The sequence below is a fragment of the Taudactylus pleione genome, unplaced genomic scaffold (genome assembly GCF_031769625.1).
Source record: "Taudactylus pleione unplaced genomic scaffold, aTauple2 ptg000556l, whole genome shotgun sequence".
NCBI lineage: Eukaryota > Metazoa > Chordata > Amphibia > Anura > Myobatrachidae > Taudactylus > Taudactylus pleione.
In genome coordinates, this window is record NW_028284958.1 from 7,179,721 (window position 1) to 7,204,673 (window position 24,953).

At 40.1% G+C, this 24,953-nt stretch overlaps 1 protein-coding gene across 1 annotated transcript in view; it reads left to right on the forward strand.

The window, feature by feature from the left end:
* Positions 1 to 5,214: 5,214 nt before the first annotated feature.
* LOC148481886 (solute carrier organic anion transporter family member 3A1-like) overlaps positions 5,215 to 24,953 on the forward strand; it is a 63,610-nt gene continuing 43,871 nt past the window's right edge. The window contains exon 1 of the mRNA XM_088452857.1: positions 5,215 to 5,675. Within this exon, the coding sequence (XP_088308983.1) occupies positions 5,505 to 5,675 (171 nt within the window). The 5' untranslated portion in view covers positions 5,215 to 5,504. The remainder of the gene's footprint in view (positions 5,676 to 24,953) is intronic.

A 24,953-nucleotide genomic window follows, 5' to 3' on the forward strand; every position in this document is an offset into this window, starting at 1 on the left:
GTGGTTTTTCATCCTGCCCAAGAAAGAACCATCCCAGGCAGCCATCTGTGGTGCACTGTGTAGGTTACATCTGGCAGAGTGTGCAGGTAGCAGAAGTGCAATGTCCAGGTGGAGAGAGAAAAAATGAATCAGAGGCTGAATACAAAGGTATAAAAGGCCAAATTAAAAGAATGGTGACAGTATTATAAGTTAAAAACCATGTTAAAATGAATCAGAAATAATGGATGTAAATTGCAACAATCCACATGACTTGTTGCATCCAGCAGTTTGTTGATTGCAATTGGGCTGCAGCATGAGACTGCCCCTGAACCCAGTCTCAGGGGAATTGGATGGAATGTGGGGTAGTAGCATTCCTGAGCTGCAGTGTTTGACAAATGTTTAGTTTTGGGGTTAGAAAAAGACCCAAAGTCCAAATCCAGTTCAAACTCCGGTTCTAACTCCATGCTTCAGATGACATGCTTAAGATGCAGGCTAAGATGGCACACAGAGCCTGTGTGTACAGGCTTTCAAAAAATTCCCTTTTGTAGGACATTCTGGGTTATCTGGTACAGTTTGCTCTACAAGCTAAATGAATAGTGGGGGAGTTGAATCCTAACATTTGCAAAACAAACTTTAAATACAGACTATTCTTGCAATGAAAATCATCGGATATGATAGATGGCATTAATTTACCTGAAAGAGATAAGAGATGGTATTAAAACTCTACTCCGTTTCTAACGCCATGCTTCAGATGACATGCTTAAGATGCATGCTAAGATGGCAGACAGGGCCTGTGTGCTGTGAATGTCTGTTACATTTAAAGCTGACTCATTTCTGTTGTCTAGCTTCTTTTTCTGTGCACCACTTGCATCTCTAGTGTTCATTCAGAGGCTTTAGATCTAACCTTGTGACACACAAAACAATTGTACTTAGGCTTTTTAGACTTGGTGTCCATTGTGAGTAATGTATAACTCTCAGCATTGGTCTCTACCAGTTTGCGTTCTTAAAAATGCAACTGTTTAGTCTTCATGATCTCCAGTAATAGCTTAATCACAGTGGATTCTAAAGCCACCAATAAGAAGTCAAATGCAGGCGTTAGATTCTGCAACATTGCCATTGCAACCTCCTCCTCATCCACCTGGACTCCTACAGATGTCAATTGCTGAAATATGGATAACATTTTGTCAATGCACAGTAAAAATGGTGCTAGATGCACATAAGCAATAGCCCACCAGTAACATTATCAGGTTGGAGGACGCGTCCCCCTCTGACTCTGGGTCCTAGTACCCAGCATGTAAAGTAGAGATAGGAGACAGTCCCTGAGCACACTGCTCTCTAACACAGTAATATATATGGTGTTGAACATGATCTTGCCTGCATTCGTCCACACTATTCCTGATTGGCAGCTACTAGTCAGGAAGAATGGAGTCAAAGTTGCAAGCAGGGTCAGAGACAGGAAAAGGAACTGGGGTGATAAGCATGATAACTGGTGGTTAGAGGAACGTATGAGGGCTGGTGACCATAGGCACAATTGAAAAGGGTGTTCAGTGGCACACTTGAGTAGGGATGCAAGCCGAGGCACACTTTGGAGGGGGGTGTAGGCAGAGCTGAGGAGGAGCTGGCAGTGCTGGGAGAGTCTCTGGGGGCAGCTCAGAATCTCCAGGAGTGCAGGGCACCCCCCCCAGAATGATGAAACCTGGGGTGTGCCACGCGGCCATGTCTCTTCCCCTGCAATGCCATGTTCCCTTTTCAGGTGTTTTAATTGCCACACAGGGTGCCACCTACCCCCGTGACGCCACTGGGGAGAGGGACACTTGGTGATGGAGGGGGGCAAAGACACACTTGGTTAGTGTGGGTGGCAGAGGCACATTGGGGATTGAAGTGGGTAGATGCACACTTGGGAAACTTTTGCTACTGTGTACGTCTACTTCTGTGCAGTATGGCAGGAAACTTGGACAATGCAGGGGGAAGGAGGAGAGTTAGGGGCAGGGCATAGGAGGGGCCAATGGTTAGATTGAATTCTTTCATGAAAGGTAAACTGGGGGCATGCACCTCCTATGCCCTGTTCCCATCTAAATGCCAATGTGGAACTGCAACTGATTACTGTCAGTGTAAGGGAGCTGGGAGACCCACAGAATGCTGATGATCTTGGCAGCAAACTACTTATTAGTCACAGATATACATCTGCCGGTGACTAAATAGCAGTTAGCAGGCTGGATCATCTGCGTGATGAAGACCCCCCTCTGAGCCTTGGCCTAGTGCAGGGAGGGATATCCAAATCTAGGTGATGGCTGTAAAGTATGTTCTGACTGTTTTGCCAGGGCCTTGTGCCCACCAACTTTGCAGATTTTTCTTTGCACCCCATAGAGGTTATGTTGGGCTACCATAATTAGTGGTGATGTATGTAGCTTCACATTGCTGCTAATTGAATAACCCCCATAAAATCTCAACTAGTTTAATACCACATCTGGCCTATCATATTGAAATTAGTATTACATTGGATTGTTGTCAACTTTTAAGAACAAAATGGTTATGACTCCTGTACTTATGCATTTGTTATATTCTTCCCTACTTGATGTCCAATTTAGATTGTAAACTCTCTCCCCTTGTTTGCTTTTCCTTCCCTCATTTATACCATCATCTCTTCCCAATTGCCAACAATGGCACCCAACCTTTGGGTTCATCCGGTGCTACTTCTGTGGGTGTTATGACTGCATGTGCAGCAATGGTTATTGTATCCCATGTTATGCAATGTTTTGTACTGTATGTCATTTGCACTTTTTTCTTGTTTTGTTTACACTGCTTATGTTTATAAATATAAATAAAGGTTAATAATAACACTGTGCAAAAAAAAAATACTTTTATTTGTTTCCTCTCTATAAATAGTCATACTACAGTAATTTGAGGTTAAAAAAAACAAAAAACAATATGACTTCGGAATATTTTTATTAGCTCTAGTTTTTAAGTTACACTACTTGAGTTACATGTACTTCAGTAACAGTTATAGTGAAAAACAATTTTAAAATAACCTATTTTCTTGATACAACATAAATAACAGTTGTTTCAATTCAATCAATCGCAAATAAGAACACAAAACAAAACAGTATACAGCAACTGAAAGTACCATGTCAAATAGTGACATGAGGCGCTTTCTCTTTGCTTGTCGCTTGTTCTCCTCTTCTGAGGCAACTCTTGTCACTGTCCAACAGCAGTCTGCAGGCATAGAAGAGTTCCGCCTACCCTGATATTTTCCTTCCATTGCTGAAGTGTCATGGTGGAATCGCTCACCGTGCTGGTCAGTCACTGCACCGCAGTTGTCAGGGAAGAGGTCCAGATGAGAGTACAGAAAGTGGATGTTACAGCCTAACTGATGAAACTTTTCTAGAAGGTTGTTTGCAATCTCAATATACTGTAGTTTCCAGCTCTTCTGTTACCCAAGAAGCCACGCACAACACTTTTATAAAAACATAATGCAGCAAATGTGAGGTGCCCAGGGTCTGTCCTGTTCCCCTACATTGACGCCAAAATAATGATAGTAAGCTGTCTTCATGAGCGGAGTCATTTGGCGTTTCTGGGTGGAAAAGGTCACATCAACACACACATAACAACAATTGTGTGCAATGTTAACACACTTACGTGGCATCCTGGCTTTTAACATAAATTATAAACACAAAACTCAAACAAATGAAAGGAACAGCACTCATAACCTTCACTTGATGCAAGCTATACAAGACAATAAACAAAACATGTCCAACAATAACTCAGTATTCCTGTATTTCTCCAGATGCCAAAATTCCCGAGTATTTAACAAACTACCCCTACATCATCATAAATGGGCTTTATCTCAGAACCAAGAGCTTAACTGAGTTTTAAATGTCATATTCGTTCTTCACATGCTGAAGTCAGTTAGAAGTAACTATTTTCACGTCAGTAAATTTTATATGTTGTCCAGTGTCATAAACAGAAAGAGGATTCAATAATTAGTGTAAAATTCCGCAATATAATCGTCTCCAGAAATAATTTTATTTTTTTTATTCTAAAATTTTAACAACAATAATAATAATAATAATAATAATAATAATATATGCACAGAAAGCTGTGATACACTAAATGATGTTCTTTGTCAGAGTGGGTCCGGTATATTATGTCGACAATGACCATGTCGACATTCATAATGTCAACATGATAATGTCGACAGGCATGATGATTTGCTCATCATGTTGACAGTCGCCATATCAACATACAGCAAGTCGACATGGTCATAATGTTTACAATGCTTTTGAAAGGTATTCCTAAAGCTGAGTATACATTTACCTGACTTAGCGGACGACCAGCCATCGCGCCGATCGAGCTACCGATTAGGTAAGCTATACACACTTACCAACTGACCGCTCGATATGTCTGGCCAGACAACACATATGGGTGGGCACTCAATATCGGCGGTCTCTGCAGCCAGTGTACGGGTGGTCATTTGGTTGCCCGTACACACAAGCAGACAGATCTGTAACAGGGCTTCATGATGTCATGCTGAGGGTGCGGGGCTGCCAGTGTCGGTAAGGACAGAAGCAGCGCCAAAGCATCCTCAGGCTGTCAGCTGCATGTCTGGAGTGTTTCCGACAGACGCTCCAGTTTCGCAGCAGCAGTGACACTGACACCCTGCTAGCCAGATGCAGCGACCACGATGCAGTGTTGATGCCGCTCACAGAGCCCTGCGATCTGTGTGATGGCACCACTTGCACACCCCTAGTTACGGCCCTGCATGCAGATGCACTGATATATCTGCATGATATATCGCATCGGCTGTGCTGCAGAGCCAACCGGATATGTTTGTAAATGACATTGTTCACAGACATATCGTGTGTACACACCTGCCTATCCGCTACCGATATATATTGTTCATCATTCGATTGATCTGGTAGTGTGTACCCAGCTTTATCCTTATCCCTAGCTCCTAAACCTAACCCTAATGATCATGTCAACATTTTCACCATGTAGACATGTCATGTCTGCATTTTGTCCGTGTCAACATTTTCCAGTGAACGTCGACTTGCTGACTGCGTACCATCAGAGGAGAGTACATCAGCTCAGGGTAAAGGTGCTGCTTTAGAATGTTAATTTTAACATTTCAAACCATCACATCCACTAGAGGTCAGCTGTGAGTGCAATCAGTTAATAATAGGAGCAAGCAAGTGTGGCCTGCAGCCATTTGCCTGGGAATAGTGTGTTATCTGGAAGCTGAAAGATAGCTCTCCCCCTATCCGAGCCAGCTGCCGGCCCCTTCACTGGCTTTTTTGCTTGTAAGGAAGGGAAAGCTGCGGAAGAAGCAGGCACTGGGGTTGGCTCTTTCTAAGCTCTTGTGATTGCAAAGAGGGAGGAGGATCAGCAGCAGCAGCAACAGCAGCTCTAGACCATTTAAACCAAGGAGACACCAGAGGGTTGTGCCAGGCTGAGTGCTGCCTATTCTAAGACATTCTGACATAAGCAAATAAAAATAATAAAGAAGAAGAGGTCATCCCAGCTGGAAAATGCAGGGCAAAAAAACCAGGAGCTCTGGAGGAAGGAGTGGGGATGTTCAAGGGGATGAGGCACAGAGGAAAAAGAAGAAAAAGAAGACATCCTGCTTTTTAAACATCAAGATCTTCCTGGTGTCTGAGTGTGCCTTGATGCTGGCACAAGGCACTGTAGGAGCTTACCTGGTGAGTCCCATCTAAGTAGTGTAGGACTGCTGGTGCATTCAGAGAACCTGATGCATACAAGCGAGGTCAGGTCAGTGCATTGTGTGAGCATGGCTACAAGACACTGTGTATACTTAATACTCTGTGTTCAGGTTTCCAAGTGCTGCATAGAGAGAGGGTGACTTTCCTCTGTAGGCGGGCAAGGGGCAAGCAGCTTTATAACTATTACTCTGTGCTAAACGGAGACGCATAATGTTGGGTTGGCTGCCAGCATCCACTGCAATAGACAAGGGGAGTTACATTCAATTTATATAGAAGTACCTGCAGATGGCTATGCAGTGAATAATACCTTGGTGGAACACATTCGTACTTCATTATTGGCTGTCATTAACTGCTTGTCAAGTCTCATAGGGTCTATGATTACAGTATATCCTTTACTTACATATCGCCAGCTTGTGTACGTTACAATTGGGAATGTTTGTAACATCATACTCGTCATTACACTATAGACTGTGTAACACAGATTCATATTGTTTCTGCTATAGTAGTTAGGTATATTGCTTTTTGCTAATATATCATGCACTGACATACTATTTTTAATTGAGCAATGTCAATGCAGTGTACTACGTTATTGTATGTTCAATCCAGATATTTGTATGTGTTTTTTTCCTTGTGGTGTGAGTAGGCTAGCACATGAGAGGACATGGTGCAGTGGACAAGAACTGTCACTCAGCGGTCCACATAAAGTTGTCTGGTGCATACAAGTGCTCTATTCTAAGTTACTGCATACTTTTCTTCTACAGAGCAGATGATGCTGCATTGGTAGCTGCTGCTGTGATTGAGGTGCAAAGGTTCGCAGTTTTCCAGAGCTGATGTCTTTAAAGTACAGACATACTGTACAGAACGGTGTTCAGACATAAGACTTTAGATGTTCACTACTGTAGATTAACCACTAAAGCGCCACAATGTATCACTTTGTGGTTACCAGACAGTTTATCTATCTATCTATCTATCTATCTATCTATCTATCTATCTATCTATCTATCTATCTATCTATCTATCTATCTATCTTTCATACAGTATCTATCTATCTATCTATCTATCTATCTATCTATCTATCTATCTATCTATCTATCTATCTATCTATCTTTCATAAAGTATCTATCTATCTATCTATCTATCTATCTATCTATCTATCTATCTATCTATTCATTCTGATGTCATTACATTGTTCACCACTCTCCCCACATGGAGTATGAGGGAGCTCTTGGTCATAGCAATAATTTACTTTTTTCTCTTGCTTTTTGGTATTATGTATAACTTATTACTTCCAGTCATACTTTGTTATCCAGTATAGGAACAACTACAAGTCAAAATAAGAACTGTGTTTTTATATACAGTATGTGAGCATGCCTCACACCTGGGGTAAGCATGACTGTGTCACAATGGTAATATTAAAAGCTCTCAATGACTATTTCCCTTCTTTATTTCCATACAAAGCCTTTGTCGCTGTCAGATCATGCTTGGTGTAAGGTACACAGATTAAAGCTGCTTCTTCTTTCATAAGGTTCTGCTTATGCTTTAGATCAACCCTTGTGGAGACCACTACAGGCTTCACCCCCACACTCACATTATTAATCTTTCTATAGGGCAGAGCACAATTTACTGTAAGGACAATACATTTCCCCCTTCATAGTGTAAGTCTACCTTCAAATTATATTTGTACCAAGCACTCTATCACTTTCAACAGTAGTTTATCTGTATCTATGTATGAGTACACAGTAACAATAGACAAAAGCAGGGCTTAGTTTACTTAAATTGGTTGTAAAACATTTGTTCTAAGGGGATTATTTCTTCTCTTTAGTTTTGCATCCATGCAATGTCATCTGAAAACTGCATTATGTGGAGCAGATCTACTGTACTTGTAAGAGCCATGCATTGAATATTATCCAGGAATGGCAATGGCGTTTTTCCCAAAAGATGAGGTTAGTGTGGAGTGCTGTCTAAGCCATAGACCACATTTAAGTACAAGCACTAAGGACCTGCACTATGGTCAGAGCAAAAGGGGAAAATTATTGGGCACAGTCAAGTTTGCAGAGCTGACCCGGAATTGCTGCAGGCAATCTGATAGTTATCGCAGTGGCTGTAGGATTTTCAGGGTGTCGGGTTCTTTTTTTTTTCCTGTCCTGTTCCTCATGTGAACAAACCCTCACAGCTGCGGAGTGTTGCCAGTTTCGCACAAACATTTGTAACCATTTGTATGGCATACCTTTTTATGGTATTGTATATTGTATGACTGAGAAGTACATAAGGCTGAGAAGTGGAATGGAGTATTAACTCTGTGTATATAATCCACATCCAATCAATTGTCCTAGCCATCAGTATCCGTGAAGATCCATGAATGTAGATTGCATAACTATGAAGCATGTTGTAAAAAAACAAAAACGGCATGGGAGAGTAACACCTCTATATGTATAAATGATTAATGAAAACTAAATATTTAATGTGCCAGGTCTTTTATTTATACATATGTGTATGCATATATAATATATATATGTTGACTATCAAATGTCTGCAAGCCTGACATACTCCACATGTTCATCCTGCCACAAGACAATGGTTGAGTATAATGGTTGATTCCTCATTGTTTGGTGAGGACCCATGGCTGCGTAACAGACCAATAACCAGAAAGGAGCCAATGCAGAGGAACTAACTGCAGATGTTTGCTCGTATACAGAGTTGTGGCCATCCGCTATTATTCGTCCACTTGGTTTCATAGCTGTTAGTCCTATCCTTCGTACGAGATGTATTGGAAACTAGGCTTATTTATGCCTACGCACAACACTGCATAGCACGCAATTCCATCTAGTTATGCCAATTCAGCCAGAGGGGGAGATGCCACTGAGTAATACCGCTTTTCCACCAAAGTCCAAGGTCTGACCTGGGATTTGGAACACATTTCCAAACCTGGTCAGACCCGGGACTTACCCCATTCCCACTGTGTTGTCCAGGCCAGCGCCATTCATACTGCCGGAAACTCCAGCCCTCACCTGAATGCCAGTCCGGAGCAGAACAGTGATCTGCGGAGGGGGGGGAGAGTGGGTCCTTCCGGGAGGGTATTTGATGTCACGGCTGTCACTGGGGAGAGGTAAAACACCCGTACGGTCTGGACCATATGGGGAGGCTGTAATCTCCCCCCCCCCCCACAGTGACAGCTGTGACAGACCCCTTCCAATTTCACGCTATCACCATGCTGTAAACAGGTCCCAGGTCGGATGACCTGGGTATCCCGTTTACACTGAGCCTTACCCGCGTAAAACCCTGCTCGAGACCCGGTAAAAAATGCAGGGTCAGTCGGCCCGGGATTTTTTTCTAGGAGCTTTTTCCACTGAGACGCGACCCTAGTTGACATGGCAATAACCCGGGTTTTGCGGTGGTGGAAAAGGGGTATTATGTGTAATTAATTGCACATACTTGTGTATGCACTGTTCTACAACATGCGCATTGCATAAACACACAAGATTACGCTCAACTCTGCATCGGCCCCAAAATGCATGTGTTTCTATTTTTTCAACAGAACTTAAAATGTCCTCTCATAATCACATCATTATCTGAGGTAACTCCAGTTCAGAAAAGCTGACAAAAACTTTATACATTTGTAGAGGTCCTTTAAATAAATATATTTTGGTTTAGAGATACACAGTGGTCTGAAGAGAAAGATAAATGTAACTAAATGTTTTTTTATATGGAACTATGGGCCTAATACAGATATGTACGTACATTTGATACTTACGCACATCTTTTACATTTGCAGATCTGCGCACAGCCCCTGCATGCAAAGATGCAGTGGCTGTGTGAATAACGTATATTTGTGAATCAGGCCCTATGTATGATAAACCTGTTTTTGTCTATAATTTATTACAGGTTACAGAATCTCTATGATTTGTTACAGGGGATACTTCCTCTATAATTTGTTACATGGTGCAGTGCCTCTATAATTTGTCACAGTGTACAGTTCCTCTATAATATGTTACAGTGTACAGTTCCTCTATAATTTGTTACAGTGTACAGTTCCAATATAATTTGTTACATGGTACAGTTCCTCTATAATTTGTTACAGGGTACAGTACAGTTTCTCAATATTTTGTCGCAGGGTACAGTACAGTTCCTTTATAATTTGTTACAGAGTACAGTTTCTCTATAATTTGTTACAGGGTACAGTACAGTTTCTCTATAATTTGTCACAGAGTACAGTTCCTCTATAATTTGTTACAGAGCACAGTTCCTCTATAATTTGTTACAGGGTACAGTACAGTTCCTCTATAATTTGTTACAGAGTACAGTTCCTCTGTAATTTGTTACGGGGTACAGTACAGTTTCTCTATAATTTGTCACAGAGTACAGTTCCACTATGATATGTCACAGGGTACAGTTCCTCTATAATTTGTTACAGGGTACAGTACAGTTTCTCTATAATTTGTCACAGAGTACAGTTCCTCTATAATATGTTACAGGGTACAGTTTCTCTAAAAGTTGTTACAGGGTACAGTACAGTTTCTCTATTATTTGTCACAGAGTACAGATCCTCTATAATATGTTACAAAGTACAGTTCCTCTATAATTTGTTACAGGGTACAGTACAGTTTCTCTATAATTTGTCACAGAGTACAGTTCCTCTATAATTTGTTACAGGGTGCAGTTCCTTTATAATTTGTTGCATGGTATGGTTCCTCTATAATTTGTTACAGAGTACAGTTTCTCAATAATTTGTAACAGGGTACAGTACAGTTCCTTTATAATTTGTTACAGGGTACAGTTCCTCTATAATTTGTTACGGGGTACAGTACAGTTTCTCTATAATTTGTCACAGAGTACAGTTCCTCTATAATATGTTACAGGGTACAGTTCCTCTATAATTTGTTACAGGGTACAGTACAGTTCCTTTATAATTTGTTACAGGGTACAGTTCCTCTATAATTTGTTACGGGGTACAGTACAGTTTCTCTATAATTTGTCACAGAGTACAGTTCCTCTATAATATGTTACAGGGTACAGTTCCTCTATAATTTGTTACAGGGTACAGTACAGTTCCTCTATAATTTGTTACAGGGTGCAGTTCCTTTAAAATTTGTTACAGGGTATGGTTCCTCTATAATTTGTTACAGGGTACAGTTCCTTTATAATTTGATACAGTGTATGGTTCCTCTATAGTTTGTTATAGAGTACAGTTTCTCAATAATTTGTCACAGGGTACAGTACAGTTCCTTTATAATTTGTTACAGGGTACAGTTCCTCTATAATTTGTTACGGGGTACAGTACAGTTTCTCTATAATTTGTCACAGAGTACAGTTCCTCTATAATATGTTACAGGGTACAGTTCCTCTATAATTTGTTACAGGGTACAGTACAGTTTATCTATAATTTGTCACAGAGTACAGTTCCTCTATAATTTGTTACAGGGTGCAGTTCCTTTAAAATTTGTTACAGGGTATGGTTCCTCTATAATTTGTTACAGGGTACAGTTCCTTTATAATTTGATACAGTGTATGGTTCCTCTATAGTTTGTTACAGAGTACAGTTTCTCAATAATTTGTCACAGGGTACAGTACAGTTCCTTTATAATTTGTTACAGGGTACAGTTCCTTTATAATTTGATACAGGGTATGGTTCCTCTATAATTTGTTACAGAGTACAGTTTCTCAATAACTTGTCACAGGGTACAGTTCCTGTATAAGGCCACAGCTTTCTTATTGAAAGTGATTTCCGTGAGTCAGATTGAGTGAAATTACAATTGAGAACCACTATTTTGGTTACATGCACCGCATAGAATATGGATAGCTATTCACTGTTATATTTCTTAACATTGTACTTGTATTGTGATGCTTTATACTTAATGGGAAATCACTCAAACTCATAGGTCCTGATTCTGAGTTGGACGCAAAGCAAACGCAATGCTGATGTTCATGTAGTTGAGCGATTATTTGCTACTGTACATGTGCAAAAAATTTTGAAAGCCTAGATGGCGCACATGCGTTACCCTGAGTATATGCACAAAGCTGCTATTGTGATCAGCTCAGACAGCATCAGTAATGGAGCGTCAAAGTAATGGGCGTTCCTAAGAAGTGACTGAGAAGTGACCTGAAGTGAACGCAAAAAAAATGCCATCTCATGGCTGTGTTATGGGAGTGTCGCAGGCGTGTCAGCGAAAGCGTTCTCAGATACAAAACCACTTCCACAGAGGTCCTGTTTAGGTGGAGATATTGCACCTGTCAGAGGGCTGGTACAAGTGTTGATGATGCACCTGATGGTACGGTGATGGTGGCATGTCAAGAATCACTGGCGGTGTAACGTTGTGCAGAGATGCTGAAAGCTGACGTCTCACTGATTGCACATTCAGGCGTACGCTAGTACACAAGGGGGAGGCTGAAACTAGCATTTGCACATTATCATATCCGCGGCTGCCAACAGATGCAAGAGGGGATGCAGCAGCGTCCACCCCTGAATCAGGCCTATAGCCTGTTGCCTTTGATATTGCAAGATGCTCTTCCCACTATAAACATCTTAGATTTATAGAGACCATATAGATTATATTATTGTATTAAATGTATCAAAGAATAAAATAATGTTCAGCATCATAGTCACCTACTGTAGCATATGCTTTCTAAATAAAATTAATATATACTTTAGTTCATATGTCTATGGTTTGATAACCGAGTCATCTTTTATCTTTTATGCGCCATGTGTGTGTCAAATTGATAGTTGTGATATTTTTGTGCCTATTTATTAAATTGTAGTGATAGGACTCTGTCACTGAGATAGAAACCACCATTCCCAAATGTATCCAAAAAAATATTGTGGCGACAGCTGAGGGGCACTTCGCTACCTTGCCCTATATCTCTATGTATACAGTACTTATACTTCAAATAATACTTATACTTCAAAGAATAACTCCAAGGTGACCTTCAAACAAGTGAATATCTTCGCAGATGTAGATTTATATTCCTGATAAAGTCACGGTGCCTAAAGTTAGACAAAACGTTTTGAGTTGGAATAAGGTGTCTACAGGTTCAATTAGCTGAACTTGATTCCTTAGTATTTTAGATAAGCGTTTGATGTATTTTTAAATTATAATTTATTTACTTTACATGCAATAATTATTGGTCTAATAAATTCCTTTTTGTGTATATGGAAAGCTATGATTCTCTTTTCTATTTTTTTGGAGTGGATTTACATACATGGATATTTGAAGATCATGTACTGTATTCTTATTGTTAGATCTAAAAAAAAAAACTACATCTGAGAACACATTTCAAGATTGGTTCCGATAAGCACTTGCATTTTCCTTCTTGAATTTGCCACGGGTTTATTGTTTGTTTTATACAGTCAGGTGCATAAATATTGGGACATTGACAGAATTTTCATATTTTGTCCTCTATTCACCACCACAATGGCTTTGAAATGAAACAAACAAGATGTGCTTTAACTACAGACTTTCAGATTTAATTTGAGGGTAATTACATCCAAATCAGGTGAACAGTGTAGGAATTACAACGGTTTCTAATGTGCCTCCCACTTTTTAAGGGGCCAAAAGTAATAGGACAAACTAAACAAACCTAAATCTAACTTTCACTTTTTAATACTTTGTTGCAAATCCTTTGCAGGCAATTACAGCCTGAAGTCTGGAACGCATAGACATCATCAGATGATGGGTTTCATCCCTGGTGATGCTCTGCCAGGCCTCTACTGCAAATGTCTTCAGTTCCTGCTCGTTCTTGGGGCATTTTCCCTTCAGTTTTGTCTTCATCAAGTGAAATGCATGCTCAATCAGATTCAGGTCAGGGGATTGACTTGGCCATTGCATAACATTCCACTTTTTAGCCTTAAAAAACTCTTTGGTTGCTTTTGCAGTATGCTTCGGGTCATTGTCCATCTGCACTGTGAAGCGCCGTCCAATGAGTTCTGAAGCATTTGACTGAATACGAGCATATAATATTGCCCGAAACACTTCAGAATTCATTCTGCTGCTTTTGTCAGCAGTCACATCATCAATAAATACAAGGGAACCAGTTCCATTGGCAGCCATACATGCCCACGCCATGACACTACCACCACCATGCTTCACTGATGAGGTGGTATGTTTTGGATCATGAGCAGTTCCTTTCCTTCTCCATACTCTTCTCTTCACATCACTCTGGTACAAGTTGATCTTTGTCTCATCTGTCCATAGGATGTTGTTCCAGAACTTTAATGGCTTTTTTAGATGTTGTTTGGCAAACTCTAATCTGGTCTTCCTGTTTTTGTGGCTCACCAATGGTTTCCATCTTGTGGTGAACCCTCTATATTCACTCTTGTGAAGTCTTCTCTTGATTGTTGACTTTGACACATATATACCTACCTCCTGGAGAGTGTTCTTGATTTGGCCAACTGTTGTGAAGGGGTTTTTCTTCACCAGGGAAATAATTCTTCTGTTATCCACCACAGTTGTTTTCCGTGGTCTTCCGGGTCTTTTGGTGTTGCTGAGCTCTTCGGTGTGTTCTTTCTTTTTAAGAATGTTCCAAACAGTTGATTTGGCCACACCTAATGTTTTTGCTATCTCTCTGATGGGTTTGTTTTGATTTTTCAGCCTAATGATGGCTTGCTTCACTGATAGTGACAACTCTTTGAATCTCATATTGAGAGTCGACAGCAACTGATTCCAAATGCAAATGTCACACCTAGAATCAACTCCAGACCTTTTACCTGCTTAATTGATAATGAAATAATGAGGGAATAGCCCACACCAGTCCATTAAATAGCTTTTGAGTTGATAGTCCCATTACTTTTGGCCCTTAAAAAGTGGGAGGCACATATAGAAACCATTGTAATTCCTACACCGTTCACCTGATTTGGATGTAATTACCCTCAAATTAAATCTGAAAGTCTGCAGTTAAAGCACATATCGTTTGTTTCATTTCAAACCCATTGTGGTGGTGAATAGAGGCCAAAATATGAAAATTTTCTCAATGTACCAATATTTATGCACCTGACTGTGTGTGTGTATATATATATATATATATATATATATATTTATATATATATATATAACAAATACAAAAAATCCCCTTATCTTGTGCTACAAATCGAAGTTACTGCACCTCATATCGAACTCCTATTAGTGGGAACAGAAAAATCTAGACAAACAATAACATTCAGAGGGCGCATAGAACTAGAATGTCTTTGATTGATTGATACCAAATATGAGAAAAAAATTATAAATTGTCTTTTAGAGGTTGGAAATTCACACCAGTGAAATGTCTCAGAAGAGTTTCAAATCCAGTTTTCGATTAAATTCTCTTTTCTCTAGAGTATTGTGGAAGGACTTTAATGCGGTTGAAGGATAATTCTGTAAATCCTGAACAATATCTAAAAAAGACCCTCTCACCAGAAAGAACAAACAAAAAGATGGCACAATGGCCCACTATTAGATTCAGTAGAAAATTGATGTTTAATAAAAAAAAATTCAATAATAAAATTCCATGTCAATTGACATATAACGAATGTAAAAACAACTTACATTGTTATATTTCCATTGCTTTAACAGAGGAAAACAATTATGGATATCCTGCTGCTACCCACACTGGGTCTGAACTCATTGAGCAGGATCCTCACTTCTGACAAATGCATCTAAAATCACAACCCTATGCATTTCGTCCGCAAGGACTTCATCAGGGGTACACCAATCTTAAATTGGGAAACAGACATAATAAAAGGGTGAACACATTTTATAACTCATAAATTTGAGTAGGTGGTGGGTCTTAATAAATAAATAAATAAATTCTGCCACATCTGCACAGTACATATGCAAACTGGTGGATGTATGCAATCCAATATAGAACTGGCAAAATAATATCCTTAAACTGAACTTATATATTAACAAAATGATGATCATATGGTGTAATAGCCATTATAATATCACCATTTACATATTTTAAAATGGCTATCATATAATATAAAACCTGATAACATAATTCGATAGCCTAAACATCACATTAGTAACATATATATATATATATATATATATATATATATGCAAGCCTATATGTTAGCAGAATGACCATCATATGGTGTGATAATGAATAGCCGATATAAAATGGAAAATTTAATTTTACATATTTCAATCTCATTTTACAATATATGTTAAACTAGCCATCATATAGTATAAAAATATATATATTTTTTTCTCAAAGATGGGTCAAAATTAGATAGCCAAGAAATATAACATATTAGCACTCATTACAATAAAACCATTAAAATGGTATCCATAATAATGTGAAGTCTATTGACCTGCAATACTGTGATGTGCTCTGATCCCAGGATCAAACTGCAATGAAGTATTCACTGCTTATCCCCTTTTTATACCCAAATGGGGATGACATCATTTCCTGTTCCTAAAACTGATGTTAGCCTCTAAAATAGCCATTAGTATACTTTTCCCATTGTTAAAATTACCCTATAGCATACCAATAAAGTGCGGTGACCTTCTCCCTAAAAAGCTAATGTGAAAAAACTATCTATGACACATAAAAATAAGATAATTGTAATCGCTCGCCGTTTTCCCTGGGTAACTGGCGCTTCCGGATGAAGGGCAGACTTGCGTTCCAGCGGCCATGATGAGCCGCTGGAAATGCTCACCTCAACTAGTGGTCTTGGGTTCCAGCGACCGAAAGTGCTGGTCGCGCATGCGCTAATGTTCTGCGCACCAGCTGCCGAAACAATATACTTCTTTGTGGGCGTCTTGCATTCCGGCTGCTATAATAGGTCGTTAGAGACCCTGGACACACCCCCTTTGAAGGAGCTAATTGGCGTATTTAACTGCCAAGCTCTCCAGTGGCCTTAACATATACATAGAACTGGGCTTGTGTTCCAGTGCCATGGTAAGTGCATTCAAAGTAAGTGCACTTTACAATAGCATAAATACCCCACTGCCAAATAACCCATTGGTTACAGGGACTGATGGTTTTTTAAGTAAGAGAAACAGTTGCTTTCCTTGCAATGATTGTATTTGCTGCAAGTTTATGGATAGAAAAGGTTTCAGCTGGAAATTTGAGGATAATACGATGTACTCTTTAAAAGGAATTGTTACATGCAACACTGACTTTGTAGTTTACAAAGTCAGGTGTAGCTGTAATCTGAATTATGTAGGAAAAAAAAGATGTGCAAAAATTCGCATTCAAGAACATATGCAAAATATTAAAAATCAGCTAAAAAAACACAGCCTACCCCGACATTTTACTGAAGTTCACAGTTCTAATATTAAGGACTTTTCCTTTACTATTTTGGAACATGAAAAATGATCCTAGAGGTGGAAGTAGGGAATTACTACTATTAAAAAGGGAGACCTACTGGATATATACCTTAAAATCTTTAGTCCCTAATGGTCTCAACGAAAATATAGACACAGTGGACTTCATTCAGAGTCGGTGAAAGCGGCCGCACGGTCGTACGCTACCGATGTTCGCTATACTGCGCATGCGTAAAGTTCGCAATGCGCGTGCGCAAACTAGCCGCTACGATCAGAAATTTCTCCTTGAACACAGCCAGGTCGGTAGATTGAGTGACAGATTGAGGCGTTTGTGGGTGGTAACAGGGGAAGGTGCTTGAAAACGGGGGAGTGGAGATCCGAATGCAGGCATGCCTAATTATGCGGACGGCGTTTTGTGGGAGTGCATACGGTTTATGGGAGTGCATAATTAACAAAGTAGCGTCATGGCACATGTGATATGGGAGGTTTTTACACTGACATGATCGTAGAGCTTAAGAGAGGGTATGGTCAACCTTAAGCTCTACGACCAGTTCCGATGGTTGCCAATGGTCTCGATTAATCCTTATATGCCCGGAGATGACGTGCAATGCGTAAGAGAAGGGGGCGTATTTTTTGTCTTCCGACCGCTTCCTCCCCTTGGTCGGCCAACTACCGATCCGAACTTAGGGATGCAACTTGCGAGGGAATCATTTGCATATACGGCCCCTTTTCGCGTACGACCGTGCGGCCGCTTCGACCGACTCTGAATGAGGTCCAGTATGCTGTCGTTCTTATAGAATAGACTTCACATTATCAGTAAGTAAGATGGAATCTTTCAATACAATCCTAGTTATTTATCTATTTTTTATGTCTACCATTATAATTGTAATGAGTGCTAATATGTTATATTACTTGGCTATTTAATTTTGGCTATCTAATTTTGACCCGTCTTTGAGAAAAAATTTTACTTGTTTTTTATACTATATGATGGCTAGTTTAACATATATTAGCTATGTAAAATGAGATTGTAATATGTAACATGAAAATTTTCATTTTATATCAGCCATTCACACCATTTTCATTTTATATCAGCCATATCACACCATATGATGGTCATTCTGCTATCATATAGGTTTGCATATATATATATATATATATATATATATATATTTACTAATGTGGTGCAGATGTGGCAGAATGTATTTATTTATTTATTTATTTAATAAGTCCCCTCACCTACTCAAATTTATGAGTTATAAAATGTGTTCACCCTTTTATTATGTTTGTTTCCAAATTTAAGATTGCTGTACCCCTGATGACTTTCTTGCGGACAAAACGCGTAGGGTTGTGATTTTTAAATCCATTTGTCAGAGGTGAGGAACCTGCTCAATGAGTTCAGACCCAGTGTGGGTAGCAGCAGGATATCCACAATTGTTTTCTTCTGTTAAGGCAATGGAAATATAACTATGTAAGTTGTTTTTACATTCATTATATGTCAACTGACATGGAATTTTATTATTGAAATTATTTAAATTTTTTTATTAAACATCTATTTTCTACTGAATCTAATAGTGGGCCATTGTGCCATCTTTTTGGGTGTTCTTTCTGGTGAGAGTGTCTTTTTTTAGATATTGTTCGGGATTTACAGAATTATCCTTCAACCGCATTGAAGTCCTCCCACAATACTCTAGAGAAAAGAGAATTTAATCAAAAACTGGATTTGAAACTCCTCTGGGACATTTCACTGGTGTGAATTTGAAACCTCTAAAAGACAATTTATCAATTTTTTCTCATATTTGGTGTCAATCAATCGAAGATATTCCAGTTCTATGCGCCCTCTGAATGTTATTGTTTATATATAGATATATATATGTAATGAGTTTCTTATGCTATTGTCATCAGGAGCAGAAGAAGGAAGCACCACCATTATCCTTGTTAGGAGTTTTTTTTTTTGCTGTTGAAAGTAACTTGGCAAATCTTTTTGCTGAAGGTGACCCTTTGATAGATCTGGCTTTTCTTAGTATGATAAATAGAGCCCTGTGTGCCACTTTTGCTATGTCTTTTCCAGAGAACTCTCCACAGACAACAATAGCATCAGTATATTTGTAGATAATTAGAACACTAGCAACTAGCAAAACATTAATTTTGTTTGCCACCGTTGCTATATTTCAGTTGACTATGAAATATAAGTGGGCTCCTTTCTGCAAATTATAGTGATAAAGTGCACTCACTAGAAATGGGGCATGAGAGAGTTTTTTTGTTATTATTATTTTTATTTACTTAAAATTTTAAATATATGATTATTTTAGCGCTATTTTGGATTGTTCCACGAGCACTCTTCAATTTAAAAAAAAATCTTTCCAAATTGAAATCATTCACCTAAATTAATAAAATGGAGAGTAAGTCACACATGTACATTAAGTGCTCCAGTGATTTTTAAAACACTGGCAACAGCATTTTAGCCAAGTTTACAAAGTGCTATATAAAAATGCTATCTAATTGAAATATATTATTTTTGAGTAGACCTCGTCACATTCAGTATGTTAAGCTTTTAGTATGCTGTAAACTCAGAGATTTGAAAGCACTGCACTTCCAGCTGAAATATAGGGCCTGATTCAGAGAGTACTCAAAATGATGTTTAACGTAGAACTCCGATGTTTGGCAGTCTGCGCATGCACGGGATCTGTACTGCACAAGTGCAGATCTGTTTCTGCGACGGCTGTAGTGCTCCCTAAGCCGCAGCATAATTGACATGCTGCGATCGTTTGGGGGCTGGGAAGGGGTGGCAACACATAGCGTCCTAGAAAAGGGGGGTGCGTCTCCCCCATTTTCTGGGCATGCCGAAGCCAGTGGTTGTGTCATTGAATGCAGCTTTACTGGCCTCTGCAGCATGGTTACACCGGACATTCTGAGTAACCTGAGGGTTATTTAGCTGTCCAGTGGTCACGAAGTTGATCTGAAGGCTGCATCTCTGGATGCAGCCTCAGGTTAGAGTATCTGGCAGTGGGCTTCTTATTATTTAAGATGCGGCTTTGTTTGTACAGCGTACAAAGACGCAGCGGGTGTGCTACAGGGTACAACTCTGAATCAGGCCCATAAATACTATCGATGTCATGTAGGACTGCTCCTGAAGCTGAAAAAGCGATAGCATAAAATGTGCCTGTGGCGGAGTGACTGAAGGGGCTGAGCGGTTGAGTTTTATATACTTATCTCTATATACACAGTACTGTGCAAAAGTTTTAGGCATGTGTGGAAAAAATGCTGCAAAGTAAGAATGCTTTCAAAAATAGAAGTGTTAATAGTTTATTTTTGTCAATTAACAAAATGCAAAGTGAATGAACAGAAGAAAAATCTAAATCAAATCAATATTTGGTATGACCACCCTTTGCCTTCAAATAGAATCAATTATTCTAGTTACACTTGAACACAGTTTTTGAAGGAACTCAGCAGGGAGGTTGTTCCAAACACCTTGGAGAACTAACTACAGATCTTCTGTGGATGTAGGCTTGCTCAAATCCTTCTGTCTCTTCATGTAATCCCAGACAGACTCGGTGATGTTGAGATTAGGACTTTGTGAGGGCCATATCATTACGTCGGGGGAAATCATCACTTCCAGGACTCCTTGTTCTTCTTTACGCTAAAGATAGTTCTTAATGACATTGGCTGTATGTTTGGGGTCGTTGACCTGCTGCAGAATAAATTTGGTACCAATCAGACGCCTCCCTGATGGTATTGCATGATAGATAAGTACCTGGCTGTATTTTTCAGCATTGAGGACACCATTAATTCTAACCAAATCCCCAACTCCATTTGCTTAAATGCAGCCCCAAAATTGCAAGGAACCTCCACTGCTAAACTCTCACATTTTCTAAACTCTCATCCTATTACATTTGGCCTGATGTGTCTCTCATCTGATTCACTAAGTTTCCTTGGCCAACCACTGTGTCTATATATATATATATATATATATATATATATTGGAAGGTGCTACCTGATGAGACTAATTGCAGGCGCAGAAACAGATAAATCTCAGGTGCACAACTCCAACTTGCAAATTATATATATATATATATATATATATATATATATATATTCAGGGTTTGCAGTCCAGGAATCTTTCCCATATACTCCATTTAATGTGCTTTATTGCACACCTGAGGGAAAGGAGACGCCTTCAGTCTGGATTAGCACCCCTTCCTTATTGGTTTAATAGCATGGAGTCTGGTAATGTATATGCACACTAGAATTAGGAACAATTCTAGGTAAGTCCTACAAGTTATATACTGTAGTGCAACTTTGGTTCATTTTTGGGGCGTGGGTCCCCCTGGATTGCTTTGCTTGATCTGTTTCAAGGCACCGCATTATAACACATTTTTCTTTTATAACACATTTTAACCCTTCACTGTTTGTTTATTATACATGTGCTTCACTTTTTTATTTTCATTCTTTATATGCAGCTGTGGCTGCTCTTAGCTATCTCTTTTACACTGCACTTTTCTTACTATGGCGGTGCCCTGGGGCGGTTTAGTTGGGCTAGTTTGGCGTTGTCCTGCACTCTGGATTTGAACCCTAGTATGTTAGGGACTTACACTAAAGAGGTTACCTGGATATGGTGGGTAGGCTCATAACCTTGGCCATGATTATGGTAAAAACCACTATTGATTGCAAACTTTTATTGCATTTATATATTATCAGTAATTTGGAGTTTTGCACCTGAGATTTGTCTGTTTCTGTGATGCAGTATAACTACCTTGTGTCTTGTTGCTGTGCTTAGTCTTGCCAAGGTGTATGACCTGTGACATGAAACTGTTTTCCACAGCCTCACATTTGTAGCAGAGTTTGGCTGTTCTTCACCCAGTTTTAAGCCTCCTACACAGCTGTTTCTGTTTCAATTAATGACTGTGTTTTGTATGATTGGTTAATCATACACCTGACTATAATACTACAAAATCCCTGACTGTGGTCACACCAAGGGCTCTATTTACTACAATCCGCATATTGAATGCGGATTGTAGTGTGATATTACCGAGTGAACTCGCATTGCGAATTCAGGCAATATCACAGGGATTTACTATAAATCCCTTGCAGGGACAGAGCTTGTGATAAAGCTCTGTCCCTGCGGATCCCATTCGCACTCTAGTCGCGGTATTTTCAGAAAAAATACCGCGACTAAGAGCCCGCGCATGCGCCGACCCACCGTCGCTGCTACCCCCCACCGATGCTAAGCCCCGCCCCCGCGATCGCGGACCCCCGCGACCCCCCCTCCCTTCATTACACTTACCTGCATCCTCCTGGGCTCCGGTGATCTTCTCCGGGCTTCCCGATCAGGTGATCTCCCATACTGCACTGGGACCCGATCACCTGATGACCGGGCCGCAGTGCACTATGGGAGACCAGCTAACCGGAGAGGAGCCCTCACCGGAGGCCCGATCACCGGTCCCTGGATTCAGGTAATTTTTTTTCTTTTTTTTACAGCAATCAGCTTGCGGTCTGTTTAGACCACATAGCTGATTACTGGTACCGGCTCCCGCCTCTGCTCTCCCCGTTAGAGCAGAATGGGAGCCCGGTAACCGGGGGAGACCCTGGATAACACCACCTCCAGGTGGCGTTATTATCACAGGGCTTCCCCCAGTATTTTTTTACAATTTATTTTTAGTAACTGTGGTCGGATCACATTTCCCATTACAATTATGGGAAATGCGATCTGCTTTACTAAAAATAAGTGATACTAGGGGTTGGAGTAGAATTTTACTAATTTTAATCCAATTGCCCTGTAATAACTACAGGTAAAACTAAAATAATGTGAAAAGGGTGTGAAAACACCCTTTTTCACTTTATTTTAGTAAAAATAATGTTAATAAATAGAGCCCCAAATATTGATTTGATTTAGATTTCTCTTCTGTTCATTCACTTTGCATTTTATATACGGTATATACAGTTTATATATATTATATATATTTTATATATTTACATATATTTTATTACAAAAAGTCAGTATTATTCAAATGCATGTATATATGCTATAAAACCAAATGTATGTTCACAGGATATGGTTGACACTCAAATGGCGAATCTATAATGCGTAGATGCAACAGGCCTCTGTGTTAAGGGTGACCCCACACCACACCCTGCACCCAAAACGGTATGTCTGCAGCGGGTTCCCCCTAACTTGTTTTGGTGGTGCCATCTGTCATATGATATATTTGTAAAGATGGTGTAGGTGATAGTGAAGACTCTCTCACTGTGCCAGAGCCTTTTCTATACTCTGTGGATGAGCCATCTTCCAAAAATATCACACACAGGATGGCACCAAAGGATGACAAAAGGTAGTGGTGTTGGGAGCGCTGTACACGAGATCCCACAGGTGGTAATATGCCTCTAATGACATTGATTACAGTTGTATGGGTTTTTTTTATATTTAGAAAATGATTTACATTTGTATGTTTTTTTACCTTCTATCCACAATATATCTATATAATACAATTGTCCTGAATAGTGGTGTGATAACTTGCAGTGACCAATGACTGATCATGCTGCTTCCCTCTGCAGTCACAGAAGTAAAAGTGCCTTTGTTGTGCTAGTGCTTTAATGATGACAGATTTGTACACCCTACACATTTTGTATTTTCTAACATATTTGCTTTAAGAGCAATATCCAGTAATGCGACAGACAGAACAAATTTTGCTATTGACATGCTGTGCGTCAGCGGATCACGTACTTTGCTGAGTTATAAGCCTTATGGTGGTTTGATTATGTAACATGCAAAAGTTCTATTTTCTGTAATATAAGAACCACAAGCAAGCACCCAATAAAATGCTGCATATATCACCTTTAGCGAGCCTCTACTTGCTGTATGAAATGATTGTAGTCGACCTCCCATATAATTCAAATCACTAATGTGCCCTAGGGCTCTATTTACTACAATCCGCATATTGAATTCAGATTGTAGTGTGATATTAACGACTGAATTCGCATTGCGAATTCAGGCAATATCACAGGGTTTTACTACAAATCCCTTGCAGGGACAGAGCTTGCGATAAAGCTCTGTCCCTGCGAAAACCCCGTCGAAGCCTTATCACGGTATTTTCGCAAAAAATACAGTGACAAAGTGCCCGCACATGCGCCGGCGGTCCGCCGCTGCTACCCCCCCCCGGCGCTAAGCCCTGCCCCCGGTGCTAAGGCCCGTGACCCCCCCTCCCTTAATTACACTTACCTGCATGATCCGGGCCTCCGGTGATGTTCTCCAGGTGGTCTCCCATACTGTACTGGGACCCGATCACCCGATGACCGGGCAGTAGTGCACTATGGGAGACCAGCTAACCAGAGGGAGAACATCACCGGAGCCCCGATCACCGGTCCCTGGAGTCAGGTAAGTCAGCAGTGTGAAGTGACCAGGGTCACACAGGGAGCAGGGGCAGAGTTTTTCTCCCTCCCCCTTTCTCACTGGGCCACTGTGATTGACTAGCTGAAAGTGAAGGGGCAGGGAGAAGACAGGAACACAGGAGTCTTCACTGCTCTACTCCCCTCAGGAAGCTCTTAACGCGGCTTCCCTGAGATGGCAATTTTTTTCATAGAAGCAAAACGGAAAGGTGAGCTTTCCGTGCTCTATGAATCGCTCTCCCCATATTACTGTATGGGGAAGCGATATCTACACTGGTCAGGGAAACCACTAGAGAAATCTGAGATTTCTCCACTGTAATCCCTTCTATGAATAGTAGGTAGCAGTGAAAAGCCCTGTTATTACTGATAAAGGGCTTTTCACTACTCTACGAATAGACCCTTTAACTCTTGGGCTGGCTTTAAAAGTTTGAACCCCTTTCTAAAAGAGCTTCTTATGATGGGTACACACTAGACGATATGTCCGATCCATCGGATTGGACGACATATCGGGCACATTGGGTAGTGTGTACACCCTATGTCGCTGACGATGCAGTCTCCTGCACATCGTCAGTGTCATCTCCCATTGGACCTGAATGCAGCATGGCCCCCGCTGTCGTTCTGTCGATGCTGGCATCGG